At 33.3% G+C, this 14,690-nt stretch overlaps 2 protein-coding genes across 2 annotated transcripts; both read right to left on the minus strand.

The window, feature by feature from the left end:
* Positions 1 to 3,705: 3,705 nt before the first annotated feature.
* Positions 3,706 to 4,541, minus strand: PCYB_145690 (hypothetical protein; the record flags this gene model as incomplete). The annotated part of the gene is made up of 1 exon (XM_004225040.1): positions 3,706 to 4,541. A coding segment is annotated over one exon (836 nt), but the record flags the coding sequence as incomplete, so codon positions are not given.
* A 2,629-nt stretch (positions 4,542 to 7,170) lies between these two features.
* On the minus strand, positions 7,171 to 13,692 carry PCYB_145700 (amino acid transporter; the record flags this gene model as incomplete). Its single annotated transcript, XM_004225041.1, has 2 exons — positions 7,171 to 13,292; positions 13,521 to 13,692. The coding sequence occupies 2 exons, from the start codon at positions 13,690 to 13,692 to the stop codon at positions 7,171 to 7,173; spliced, it is 6,294 nt and encodes a 2,097-aa protein (XP_004225089.1).
* Positions 13,693 to 14,690: the final 998 nt, after the last annotated feature.

The raw sequence follows: 14,690 nt of genomic DNA on the forward strand, positions 1-14,690 counted from the left end.
AATAAATTATTTATTTTATAAAATTAATAAATATTATTATATTATAAATATAATATTTAGTTTATTTATTTAATAATAAATGTTAATTTATTATTTTATTTTTTAATTAATTATAATTTATCTTAATTATTTTATTTAATTAATTTAAATTGTTACATCTTTTATATTAATTATTAATTTTTGTTAATTTTTATTATATATTTTTTAAATTAATTACCTTTTTTTTTTAAATAATTAACAGATATATTTATTTTATTATATTTTTTCAATAGTCAATATTTTCTACTAAATATTATAACACATTTCTTGTTTTATAAAATAATTAATACAATATTTTTAATTGTGATTTCCTATTAACGGTATTCGTGGTATTCATAAGGTGTGTAATTATATATTGATGATATTCTTTATTCTATATGGAAATTATACTTCTATGTAAATAAAGTGCCTTTTCTTTGTAGCGCTATTCTTTCACATTTTTGTTCTCTAATTCTTTAACATTAATAATATTATTCTATGCCTTGTAGTTAATAATAAAATTAGTAATGCTTCTTTTTATGCTAATTTTTTTTTCTTAAACGATGAATGACACGATTGTTTGTAAAAGAAAAGATCATTATCACATTTATGGTTGGGTTTGATATGTGCATATCGTCATTATTCTTTCTTTATTTTAATCTATTGGTAATTATACACATTGTGATACAAGTACTTCGATTTGTGCAATAATGTTAAAGAGTTGCTTTCCAGTGTACTATGTGATTATACGATGAAAAAACTTTATTCATTAAGACATTCTTTTCACAAAATTTTTTCTTTTACAAATCCTCAATATATGCGTTATATGTAGTTTAGAGGTCTTTGTGATAATTACGCTATCAGTAATATTGAATTTTAAGTATAATAGTTACGGGCATTTGAATACTAACGTTAGTGTTAGTGGGCAAAACTTTTGCAGTGTTCTCATGCAACAGTTAACTTAAATGAATTCAAAATAAAAATGTCGTTTTTACTTCTTGTAAGAATCGTTTTCATGAAATTCGCTATAGCTGGTTTCTTAAAGAATAGCACAAAAAAGTAGTGCTCAAAAAGCAGATTTCATATAGATTGTATAACACGACGGTATATAATTGTGCAATACAGCTAATTTAAGTTCTTTTCGGCAATCTTTTAAATAATAAATTAAAAACTGTAATTCCTCTATTTCAAGTGAATTATCTTTTAATATATTTCCTTTAAGACAAAATTATTATTGAGGAAAAGTGAATTTTTAAAAGAAACTTAAGCACCTACATATAAGAGGGATATGTTGCATATAACAAATATTTCATTTACCCTTAAGCACGTGTTTACGCTTGATGGACGAATTTTCAAAAACATTCAACCAGTGGAAACTTCGCGCATAGTTCTTTCTCTATAAATTCTATTAATACCTTCTTCACATATATACCGTAGTTATAGACACAAAAAAGGGAATAAGGCAATGTACACCTATAGACTGCACACAATGTTTAAAGCTTAAGCATATCAAAAATTGCTCCAAATGCAATAATTCATTTTTTTAAAACAACACATTTTATGAATTACACCAGTGTTTGTCAATGCTTTATATATATTAAAAAAAATATATATAAAGTAATTTTACTCCTAACGCGGTGCCATAATTCTTCACATTTTTGTTTGCTTTTGCTTTATAAAACGAACTTTGTATAAACATGGATTTTTACTTCAAAACTTAAAAATATATCTTACCGTCACGCATTAAAGTTTCCTGTATTTAGTGATTTTATTACTTTAATGAATGATTTTCATAGAAATTCTTTCACAAATTCGCGTTTACATGAAAACAAAAAAGTATGCAACAATTTGCTTGCGTTTGCGAAAAGGAACAGTATGTGCAATACTTCACTTTCACTTATTCAGCCCAATTTTAAATNAAACCTTTATGTTTTATTCGCATGTTTAATGTAGTAGATGTATGTTGATAAAAATAAGAATCTGTTATTATTCATTTGAAAGAACTTGTATTTGGCCATAACCTTATTAATTTGGGGGAAAACATTATGGTGTATGCATTCGATTTTTTAAATTGTTGAATTGTTAATATATAAACATAGTTTTATCGAAATAAAAATGAATACTGTGCCTTTAAGACAATGTTAATAAAAATAAATTTATCGTTGAAATTGTAACAATAGCAGTAGTCAGGTCTACATGTATTATTAATACAACCTTTTAAGTGCATAAACAGCAGCCAATGGTGAATGAAGTACATTAATTGAAAGAGAAAAAAAATAAAATAAGACAAAACTTTTATTTATTAATAAAATTCATTGAACACAACTAATGCGAAAAAAAAAAAATGACCTATTACTTCAGTCTAGGATTTTTAGAACATGATAGAAAATGAGCTCTCCATTTATCTATTTCAAAAGATTCAATGCAAAGTGAACAATAATAACAAGAAAGGAATTCAGTTTTTTTAGCACTACATTCACTCATTACATGAGAATCTAATAAATTCTTCTTTACAACTTTATTGCAGTATTCACACGTTTCATACATATAACTATGTGAACACTCGGATAAAAAGTGATCATGAATGACAACTAATTCAACGATTAAAAAACAATTTGGACAGGTACACAGCATGGGACATTTTTTAATCCAATGCTTTTCTAAACCTATTTCTGTAAAAGATTCATCTGTCTTAAAGCAATATTTACATGTGAAAGCGGGAACATCAGCTTCATCGTTCTCGTCAGTCTTTGTCGAATCTTCGACATATTCTCCTTCATGCCCTGCTTTTTCCTTTTTTACAATATTATTCTGTTCCCCTTTTGAAATGCTTTCGTGTTTTACGTATTCACCAATACTATGCTTTTTATGTAAACCGCTTAAAGCCATGAAATCCGTTTTGGTTTCTTTGCCCGGGATTGAATCAATATATTGCGGTTTTTCACTTTCTTCATTTTGCTTATCCTCAGTTTTCTCCTCAAGCTCTTTAATTTCACTAGGGCATGTTTCCTTTTTCAAATCGCTATTTTCCACTGTTGTTAACTTTGAATGATTATTTGTTTGTTTATTGTCATTAGTATTTTTCACTAAAGTAGAGTAATATTCTCTTTTGTTACTCTCCATAACATTGTCTCTAATGTCATCGGCTTCATCAACCCTTTTGATATTGTTTTCACATGGAGTAATGTCTTGCGTTTTCAGATACCTATTATTTATGTAACTCTTATTTAATAATTCATCATTATTTACAAACATACAACTTTTTTCGGGTGTCTCACTTTCAATTTCTTTTTTTTCATTATTGTCCTTCATTGGCATTTTCATTTTTTCCTTTTCTTCTTGATTTACGCGATTTATTATAAGGTTTTTGGTATCAAATGAAACGTTTAATAAAAATTCTTCAAAGAGTTCATTTTTGTTTTCCACCCTATTGTATATATTTACAAAAAAGTCCAAGGATGTTTGTTTAATGGGTTCAACATCTACTTCCAGAAATATGGATATAATTTCTAGCACCTTCTTCAAATTAATGTCATTTTTCACAGATGCGTAATATTTATTTATCAAGGAGTAGTAAAAACTCATTAAGCTAACAATTATTTTTTCATTTATTTCGGACGTTGTGTCTCCAGAAAATAGGTAAAACAACATTGATAATATGGTTGAGAAGACACTTTTGAAAGAAACAAATTGTTATGCAGCATCATCATTATTGTTTTTATACAGATATCTACAACGTCAAGGTTAGAATCATCTAGACGTTTCAAAAGTGCTGAAATTATGCATTTTATGTATTTTGCACTTTTGCTATTAGATTTATCAGCATCTATGTTGTCCACTTTAACAAAATAATCTTGGAACAAAATTAGCATTTTTTCTAAAGTGACGACACTTTTTATAAATATGTTGTAACATGGATCTGATATTCCTCTTTTAATAATTAAGCACAAGGGTTCTATATTATTATGCCAAAAATTTTTATTTCTTTTACCATGATCTTCGAACGGTTTGTAGGATAAGTCAAAGCCCAATTCTCTTTTCTTTTCATCATCACTACAGATGAATAGAAGAACATTTTTTAAATCTAGACCGTTATAATTTTTTGCATTGCACTGATCAAAAAGCCCGGATTTTTTTTTTATAATTTTTATATTTTCACTAGACATAATTTTATTTATCTCTTTTTCATAAAATTCCAGTTCTTTGTAATAGAGAGATAGCCATTCAGAATACCATTTTCTGGAACAGTCATCTACAATTTTTAATTCTTCTATATTTTTTATTATAATTTTTATCTTTACTTCTTTCTCTTTTAGCCTTTTAGCTTTTCCATAATTTTCTTCTTTAACGTACTTCTTTTTTTTTTCTTTTAAAAACGTGATTACATTTTTTAAAAAAATAAAAAGATTTACAATTTTTTTAAGTTCACTTGCCAGGTTGTACTCTTCTTTTGCCACACATTCTCCTTTTAATTTTTCGAAGCAATTTATTTTACTCTCTAATTTTTCATATAAACAATTCATTTTATTTTTATCACCTTTAGAACACGACCGTTTGAAACTGTCCCGGTGAGTTTCTCCATCTGAAAATTTGTCTACAACATTATTATCACTGATGTTGGACCTAAGTACATTTCCCCCTTTTTTTCTTAACAGTGCTTTTTTAATATTTACCATATTATCATTATAGCCTTCATTTCTATTATACGCTGAAGATGTTAGCTTAAGAAATGCAGGAGTTATTTCAGACATAATTTTCAATGGTATTTCTTCAGGAATTATATTGATGTAGTACAGTCCAACTTGTGAATGAGTGTTTAAATAGTTACTATATGGATTATAAAGTTTTAATTTGATAAACGTACATTTTATGGTGCATGGTAAATATACATATTTCAGTTCTCTAGCACAATAGCATGTTGAAGTGTTGTCATTAAATCTGAAGAAACCAGCTTTCAAGTAATCCTTATTATCGTTTGACCAATTTTCTTGCTAATGGTATATTCATGAGACAAAAATTCTAAATATTTTATTTTGGATGATTTTATTTGTAAAATAATTTCTTGGGGGTATATACAATTCTTTTCGCTCAGCCATGGTTTATATATTTCCCCATCTGTGTTCTTTAGTAGATTCGTAACATCATGGTCTTTATCATACGATGATGTGCTTAATACTTTATATTTTAATTTCAAACTATCTTTGTCTTTTGAGCCCATTTTAAAGATTATACAATTTAGCTTTATCTATTCTTTCCTTTAGCATTTAAAAAAAAAAAAATTACACATGACCTTGACGTTTTTAATTAAAAATGAAAATTTTCTTTAATTGTTAAATAGACACAATAGCTTTAAATAATTTATCCTACGTGTGATAAATTCCTTTGGTTAAACAATATGCAGAAGTTTAATTTCTTTTGTTTTTTTTTTTTTTTCTTTTAAAGAGTACAATATGTGTATATATTAAATAAATTTTATGACAAAGATGTAAATCATTTTATGATGAAAAGAAGAAAAAATAAAAAAGATATTGTGCGTTTTATAATTTTGTACAATGCGTTCATTTTATACCGTGGCCAGCGTTCGTTATAAACAAAACGGCTTTTAACTATTTCACGCTTACTCAGCAGGTAATCCACGGAAAAAAGGCATAAAATAAGAAAAATGTTCAAGGTGTTGCAATAGTGTCTGGTCTGACATAACGTTTGCACTTAATACATGTTTTAAAGGTATTGAAAAAAGATGGCAATTAAAAAAAAAAATGTAGATTGGAGCGTTCTTCCTTTTTACTGGGAAATCAGCGCATTTATTTATACACTTTTTCGTAGAATTTGTGATAGAGTTCACCTTTAATGAATTGTATATGTGTAATAAAAAAAAAAAAAAAAGCATCACACAAAAGTGAGTGTTTGTTAACCGGTAAAATTACAAATTTTTAATTGGGTGTACATCCATCCTAAATGCGAAATGAAAAAAATGAACCTTGGGTGGAAAAAGGAAATTTTTTAAAAGTCACATTTGACTTCTTATTGTTTTATATCGAATTCTACAGTTAAATGACGTTGTAAATGAACCGTGAGAAGGTATTTAAAAAAATTTTATTTCTATTTTTTTCTTTGCCTTTTTTATCAAACTAAGGCGTTAAAAAAAAAAGACAAATAAACTAGTTTTCATTGAATTAAAAATTATTTGGCGCCACAAATTATGGACGCAAAAAATGTTTACGCGTGGCACGAAAAAACGAAATCACCACGTCATCAAATTTTATACCAAAAAAAAAAAGAAAAAATAATAAAATAACACGACAAAAAAAAATAAAAAGCGACATGCAGATGACTAAACATACACAATTGTTCAAAATTTTTACCATTTTGCCGTAAAAAAAGTATACGCGGAAATGGGATAAGTTGCCCACTAAAAAGGTGAATAACCCGCGCACACACATAAATGACATGTGTACATATTTGTAAATAAAAACTAAAAAACAATGGGTGTAAAATCTGGTACACACAAGATTGGCAGCTGTACGAGGAGCGGCAACTGTTAGAATCAGCGAATGTTGCATGGAAAAAATAAAATAATTCAAAATGTGAGATAACGCGCGTTATAAATCTTATACATCTATACACCTTGTATATCTTATACATCTTACACATCTTGCACATCTTGTACATGTGCTAAAGCGCGCTTAAAAAGAAGCTTCGAAAACGCGGGATTCGCAATTTCACAGTTAACCAAATAAAAAATCGGTTATAATACCGACGAACGAAAAAACTGTTAGACATCCCAGTAACAAGTAAGTTGTTTCCACATGGTACTTTTGGAGAAGGGCTGGGTACACATGAATCCTAATTTTCATGACTTCTATTTTGTCAGAGTTTTTCCTCACGTCTCCAACGATGTCGTTGCTGCGAAATATGTCGTTTAACTCCTTCAAAAGGGGAAAAAAATACATATATATGTATATATATATATATGTGTGCATGTATAGGGGTAAAGTAAGGGAAGTCTGCACTGCCCAACGTAGGCGTAAGGCCATTATGATGACACAATTCATCATCTAAAATGTGCAAAGGGGACTGTAAGTACATTTTCGCACTTAGAATGTGAACATGCTAAATGAGCACTTTGACACATGCACAGTTTGGTGTGACTTAAGTTTTAAGCTTTACATGTTTTATTTGGCTTTTCCTTTTTTTTGATACCTCCGTGTTTATAATTTCCTCATTGAGGCTAAATTTTAAGTTGGGTTTCCTTCGAGAAAGAACGCCGCTGCCGCTTAGGTCACTTTTTTCAAATATACATCTCTTCAGTATTTCACTGTGACTTTCTAAACTTCCAGAAAAGGACCGTTTAATAAGAAGACCCTTTTCTTCATACAAACCTAAAGTGGAAGAAGTGTCTTCTTTTTGGTCTGCAAAAGTAACAGTAGAATCGCACCTGTCTTCTTGGTTCAACCTTTCCTTCTGAGCATCGCTAGTCGTGTCTTTCTGTTCGTCACCTGCATCTACGCTTTTATCATTACTATTATCGTTATTATTATTATTATTACTATTATTGTTATTATTATTATCATTATTATTATCATTATTATTATTATTACTATCATTATTATTATTATTATCATTATCATCCGCATATTTTTCATTTCTTTCCAAAGGATTTCCAAACAAAAAAATGGAACACAGGTGGTCCATATTTGTTTTATCATCTATCATAAAGTTGTTTGAATATATATGATCATATTTTTTGGAGTCTAAAATTTTACTTCTATGGAAAGCATTGTAGTAATGTTTGACGGGGCTAACATTGTCTATAATTTTAAAACAGCGAAAATCAACACAGTCCGTATGATCATGGTCATCATTTGTGCACATTTCTGGATCTTCCGAATGTAATTTAATTGACAGTGCGGAGTATATTCTTTGGAGCTCTTTTACAACATCTGGCTTTTCGGTTTCTGCGAATGTGTCCTTTTCCTCGTTAAAGTTAACACGCTTATTGGATTCCAAATTTGCGTCATTCGCTTGGGTTGAGAAATGATCTGCGCTATCTTCACCCTGCATTGCTTCATTATTGTCTCCCACGCTGTGGTGCCCCCCATCTGCCATCTCATCCTCTTCAGATTCGAATTCACACAGATCTATGTCACTAATCAATTTCGAAATGTCCTTAAATTTGTAGCACGTTTTTCGTCTTGGGTTCCCTGTGGATTTAGATTCCACCGAATCTTTCACTGCCACATCTACGTTTGGGGTTTCCGTTTGCGCTTCATACGATTTCATTATATGTAGTATTGGTATTTCTAACTCTGCATTGTTTTCAGCAACTTTGTTTTTAGTCATCACTTGATCCACCTTCTCTTTATCCATTTGACATGCCTCCCCTTGCGCTATGTCTGTGCATTTCTCATCATCGTAATAATTAAATATGCACGATTCTTTGCTTATTTGTTTTCGAAATTCGTTAATTTGTTCTTTGTGTATTGCTTCTTTATGATTGCCTGTTATCATATCCCCGTTTACATGAAAGGAAGATTTTAATTTTTTCCTTTGCCTAACAAAAAGGGTGTTCTTTTTATGAAGATCCTCATTGGCGTTTTCCATCTCGTTCACAGAGTCCTGATAATATAAAGTTTTCATTTTTCTTTGCACCATAGGAGCATGTTCAGGTAGCGATATAATTTCACACGATGCACATTTTTGTTTGTTAAAATTGTTTAGAAATGAAAATGAAAGCAGATCCTCTTTATGCTCTCTCAAAGATGGAGAATTCTGATCATCATGCGTATTTTCACCTTGTTCTGTTGAAAGGGTACTCATGTTTTGGTGCTTCTCCCCCGCTAGTGCATCCGACTTGGAATGCTTAAGCACAGCGTCTCGTTCATCTCTGTAGCTGCTGTTATTTATTAGAAGATTTATTTTGCACATGTTCATGTTAGCCTCACGATTGTTGGAATTTTCAGGAGCCAACACATCATCGAAATGAAAACTTTGTGAATTTCCCCCAACGTAATCTCTCATTTGATTTTCGTGTAACGATTGCCCTAGTTGCGAACTGTTCTTGTTTAAATACTGCTCTCCACTTAAATCTTTCAGGTTATTAATTAAAATTTCGTCATCCCTGGAGTTTTCTTTCCTCAAATGAATGCTATACGTTCTTCCTTCCATGGCTTCATGATCGAAACTCCCTGTTTTGTTTACTTGCACCTGCTGGATTTGCTCCGAAAAAAGTACCATTTTACTTCCATTCCGGCCTTTGTCAATGTCACTACCACTTTCATTTTCACAGGTTTTGTCTACCAGAACATTCGGAATAACAACAGCATCATCCTTTTCAAAAGAAGAAAATGTGTTTTCTTTATTAAGCGCGTCATCCGCTTCTTCAACGAGCGTGTCTTCGACAAAGGATTTGTCATTGGTAGAACCCACCCCTAAGGTGTTCCGATTAGACGGACCCACTTCGTTCTCTTCCTCGAACCCGTTTGAAGTGCTCTTAAGAAAATTTTCTCCGTTTATTTCCTTCCTCTCTAAGTGATCCATGCCTTTTATTAAATCATCATAATTGCCAAATTTTTCTAGCACATTCGGTATGGTGCATTTGTAGTGAGACTTTAGTTTCTCCCTCTGACGCTTAAAGAATTGTTCGGGCTGTTCGAAACTCCTGTTTTTTCTTATAACATCATTTTCTTTCAGTTCCCTTCTTTTCATTTGGTTCCTCACATCGTAATTTATTGCAGAGTCGCTAAAATTTCGCTCATACTGTATAGTGTTCTTAGTTTTTGTGTTTATATTTTCGGACAACGTCGCACCAGTTTCTTCCTGTGCATGTTCCTCGAAATGGACACAAAGAAGGTTTCCTCCTTTATCCTCCTTTTCTTTAACTTTTATTTTGTCTGCACCGGCCGCATGTTCATTTTCTGAATGCTTTACTGTTGTTCCCTTTTGGTCGCTAAGGTCAATTTCGCAATTTTCCCCACTGTCGTTTGAGCACCCTTTTGCCTTTTCTGCGCCACTCGCTACGCACGTATTATTACTTATTATTCTTATTTCATAGCGTGGGGAAACTTGCGCTGAGCATGCCTCGTTGGCGCTCTCCTGCACAGGGTTATCCACCACAGGGTTGTCCACCACAGGCTCATGCAAATCTGCAGATCCCTTTTTGTTAATTTGCCCAGTTTGTTGTTCATTCTCGTTAGTGCTTGGTAAAACTGGCTCTCCCTTTTGAGGCTCCACCGACTCGGTTTCTTCTCCATTTTCGTACTCAAATAGGATTGTTTTGTGCCCCTCACTGTTCCTATTTTCTACCACATTTTCAGTGTCATTTGTTGGATTCATGTTTCCTCTTTGTTCCCCCTTTTTTTCACGAATGGTTTCATCATTTACCGTTATACTAAATTGGCTATTTTTCCTTGCGTCTACTTCTTCACTGCAAAGTTGCACATTGAGCAAGACCGATATTTCCTTTTTTTCCTTTTTCGCATGTTTTGCATCCTCCATAGCGGGTTCCTTTGATTCTTCCTTAAATGTTACTCCTTTGGAATTTTTCCTTTTCATTTCTGCAGCTTCATCTACGTCATTGCACAGTTGAACCTCATCTGAAAACATTAATTTTTTCTTTACCTTTTTTACTTTTTGCATCTTAACATCTTCTAAAATTTCATAGGAGTTATTTTTGCTTCCCCATGTGTCGTCACGTTGGTTTGTTCGGCTGAGTTGCTTCAAAAAGGACATCTCTTTTGTTTCTCCACAAATGTCGCTATCGTTCGAGTGGCTCCCTTTAGTATATCGATCGCTACCCACAGTACCCTCCTCTTCCCCTCCATTTTCACCAGAACTGAAAACCTTTTTGGACTTGAAAATTTCCCGTGAAAAGCACTCCTCTATTTCGTCAGAAAACATTACACCTTTTTTCTTCTTCTTCCCCTTTTTTCCCAAACAAGCATTGTTGTTTGTGTCATCTCCCTTTTGCGCATCTCTGTTTATGCCAAGTGGCTGCTCTTCGGCTGTGTCTCCATGTGCATATATCCCCGCACTGCTGTCATAATTATTTGATAATTTAAAATCACTTGAGTTTCTCTCTGATAGGGAATCATTCCCAGTGCTGTCCTTGGAGTAGCTTTTCGGTATGCATTCTCCGTTTACGAATTTGAAATAGGAGCTTTTGCTAATGGAAGAAAATTTTGATTCTCTCTGATTGGCGTACCGATTTAAGGAAAAAGATCTTCTGTACCCTAGTGCCGCTTCTTCTTCCTGCTCTTCATCGTGACATTGCAGTTGATAATTATCTTTCCCCTCCTCCTTTTCCCACTCCCTCTCCTTCTCGTTATCGCTGTCTTCCACTGCGCGCGCCTCATCATTGTCGTCAAACGTATTGATTATATTCCCCAGAGCCTTTCGAATGTCTGAACTGCTGGAAAAGATTGTCTTTTTCCTGTTCACAATTGTATACTTTCTTAATGGGTTTTTATAAAAGGACTTGTTTCTTTCACATGCTGATATGTATGCAAATGCGGGAGACAGAAAATTACAAAAGAGGCCACAAATTAGACTTGTATAATTAAACGCATCTGAGAAAATCATGCCATTCGAAAATATCCATGCAGATAAAAAAGGCGCGATGCATCCGAAAAAAAAAGCGGCGTTATCGGAGCATATCTCCAAATTCATTAAATCATAACGCATGGATATAGAACCCGTGATGACCTTAGGGGCTACAGCGACGAAGTTAAAGAGGTACAAAACTGAGGTGTTAATTTTTTGAAAAGAATTGTTCAGACAAAATATAAGGCCAAATATGAAGTAGAAAATACTGCTGAAAATGACTGTTAGCCAGATAGCTTTGGATACATTGACATCATCCGTTATTTCATTTCCCCACGATGGGATGTTACTCACGAACCCGTAAGAATCGATAAAATTGGCGAAGGTTTTTCCCATACAGTAGCTTTTGATTCCTTCTATCCTGCTTATCATGTAGTACAAATTTGTAAAGAACATTTTGTTTTGTTTCTGCGCCTTTTCCCCGCTGTTAGGATAATGTGCCCCGCTAAATTTGCCCCCTATGTGATTGTCCTGTTCTTCCCTTTTGCTCTCCCCCCCTTTGCTCTCCCCCCTTTTGCTCTCTCCCCTTTTGCGCTCCCCCCTTTCGGTGTGTCTCCACTCGGCCCTTTTTCGACTTGCAACTCTCCCACTGCTGCTCTTCAGTGAGTAATAAATTTTGTATACGGAATAAAAATGCTGCAACGAGGCAGCATTTTTGATATTTAATCTGTATGAGCAACTCGACACGGTGAAGTAAAAAATACTATTTCGAAAAACGTAGGCCTTCTTTTGGTACAAAGGGTTTAGCAAAAGACAGGAGCAGCTGAATCCTTTGCCTCTTCTATGTAGTGAACCCCTTTGTACCTCCCTCTGCAAGTTTCTCAAAACATGATTGCTTCTAACCATCTTTTCATTTTCGCTAGTTTCTACTGATGAAAAGGGATTTCTTCCCAACTTGTCCATAACTGGGCACTGATCAAAAAATGAATCAGCTGTGCACAACTGGGAATTTTTTGGAACATGATTTATTTCTTTATACTTGCGATAATTTTTCACCAAATCAGTTTCTAAATGAGCCCTATTTAATATTAAATTGTTATACACGTCCATTTTGCTAAGTGCCCCATTTTGATCCACATAATTTTGGGACAGCAAATATATGGTGGAGGAAACGGAGAGATACAAAAATGACGTCATAAAAATCATAAAAACGACATACTGATAATTTATGGTTTCTTCCAACCCTTTGGATGATAAATGTATACATATAATTGCATTAATGATGTAACCTATGGTAACCCCCCCAATAATCACCGTTTCGTAGTGACCTGTGCTGGAGTAGTAATAACCATTGTACATGGAATCCAAAAGAGACAGAGAGCATTTCGACACCTTTATCTGGGGATAGACTTGAAATAAAATTGTACTTCCAAATAATTTAATAATGAAAATGTCTACTATTTTTGATATGACAAGTATTCCACAAATATTATTACATAAATTTCCTAAGTGGTAGAGAAAGGAAACAAATTTATATTTTTCATTGGACATGAAATATTTTATAACTGCACTGTACTCTATTCTCTGCTCGAAATTTTTGTTCTTCGGTATCATCGTCATGGCTCTTAATATCATCAGGCTGCAAAAAACAGCCACTGAACAGACGAACAGGTTTCCGAAAATTACTGGGATCCATCCTACTTCGTCTATTAAGCTTGGAATGTCAAATAGGCCTGCGAATGTGTGTGAAAGGGACAACACTACGTGAGTAGAGATTTTTTGGGGGAGGGGTTTCATAAGACCCTTCGGAGTGGCTTTTAGGGAAGCTTATCAGTTGGCTCACTCTGCCCCTCTTTCCGTTTTTCCCCTTTTTTTTTACGTCTTTTTTTTGTTGCGAGGCCTACGGCAGCTGTCACCCAAACCAGACAAAACCGCTCACCATCTCTCAAAAATTCTCCTACCTGATCCTATGCTCTGGTTAAATATGTATATAAACGATGCAAAGGGACCAATTGTTTTGGTGTATTTCCATGTTATGGTACGAAACCTCTTGCGGCTCCTCACAAATTTATGTTTTCCATTGTTTTTCTTATAATTAAGAAGAGATATATTTGGTAACCATTTTATATTCATTTTCACAAAGGAACGTGCGAAATGAACTCACGACGGCGGAGGGAAAAAATGGGTCGTGGCATCCAACCATTATGGTTAACAGGGGTGTACGCATATAAATGTGTGGCCCCCTTGCCTTTGCTTCAGAGTGTTGAACTGGGACTCCTCCGAAGCATGTTCTGCGCGTAGGTTATATGTACATACGCGCACACACATATACGCATGTGTGCACACATATATATGCGCGTGTTTACGTAAATATAGTGACAACTTCGAGCGAAAAGGCAAAAAAAAAAAATAAAATAATGCTTACTACCAATGGAGTGGCGCAAAAAAGTTACACGTGCATTTTAATTCGTTGCATTGCATAGTTCTACACATTTTACGCGAACGCAAATAATCGCTACACGGGCATCTCTACACATTATTTTTTTATTCGAAAAGTACGCATGAATTGGCTGTTTTGTTGCGCATTCGCAGTTTCCTTTTGTTTCCACTTCTGCGAGACGTTTTTTCATTAACGGAAATGAGAAGGTGTTAAAATGTTACAGTTGTTTTAGCCCAAACACGCGTACACATTTGTGCATATGTCATTTAACAGTTTGTCCCCCCTTTTAGCCAACCTTTTTTTTTTGGCTGTCGCGCGGGAAAATTTTCCTTGAAGGAATTTTAAGCGAGCGCGGGACTCACCTTAAGGAATATCTGTCATGTGGATGGGTAAATATACACATGCACATATGTAAACATGCAAGTGTGTAAGCATGCAAACGTGTAAACAAGTATACATGTATACATATATACACATGTGCAAGCTGAACAGTGTCACGTAAAATGGTGCCATTTAACAGGGTTTCCAAAACCATCATCGATTTAAATTGCTAACGTGAAGGAAATAAGGTCCATCAAAAATTGCTCATGACGTTTTTTTCTTAATGCAGTGGGTTTCAATTTCGCGCAAGCTTAAAAAAATAAAAAAAAAAAAGGGAGAGAGAGAGGAGGGAGGGTAGGTACTTTTTAAG

Source organism: Plasmodium cynomolgi, chromosome 14 (genome assembly GCF_000321355.1).
Source record: "Plasmodium cynomolgi strain B DNA, chromosome 14, whole genome shotgun sequence".
Lineage (NCBI taxonomy): Eukaryota > Apicomplexa > Aconoidasida > Haemosporida > Plasmodiidae > Plasmodium > Plasmodium cynomolgi.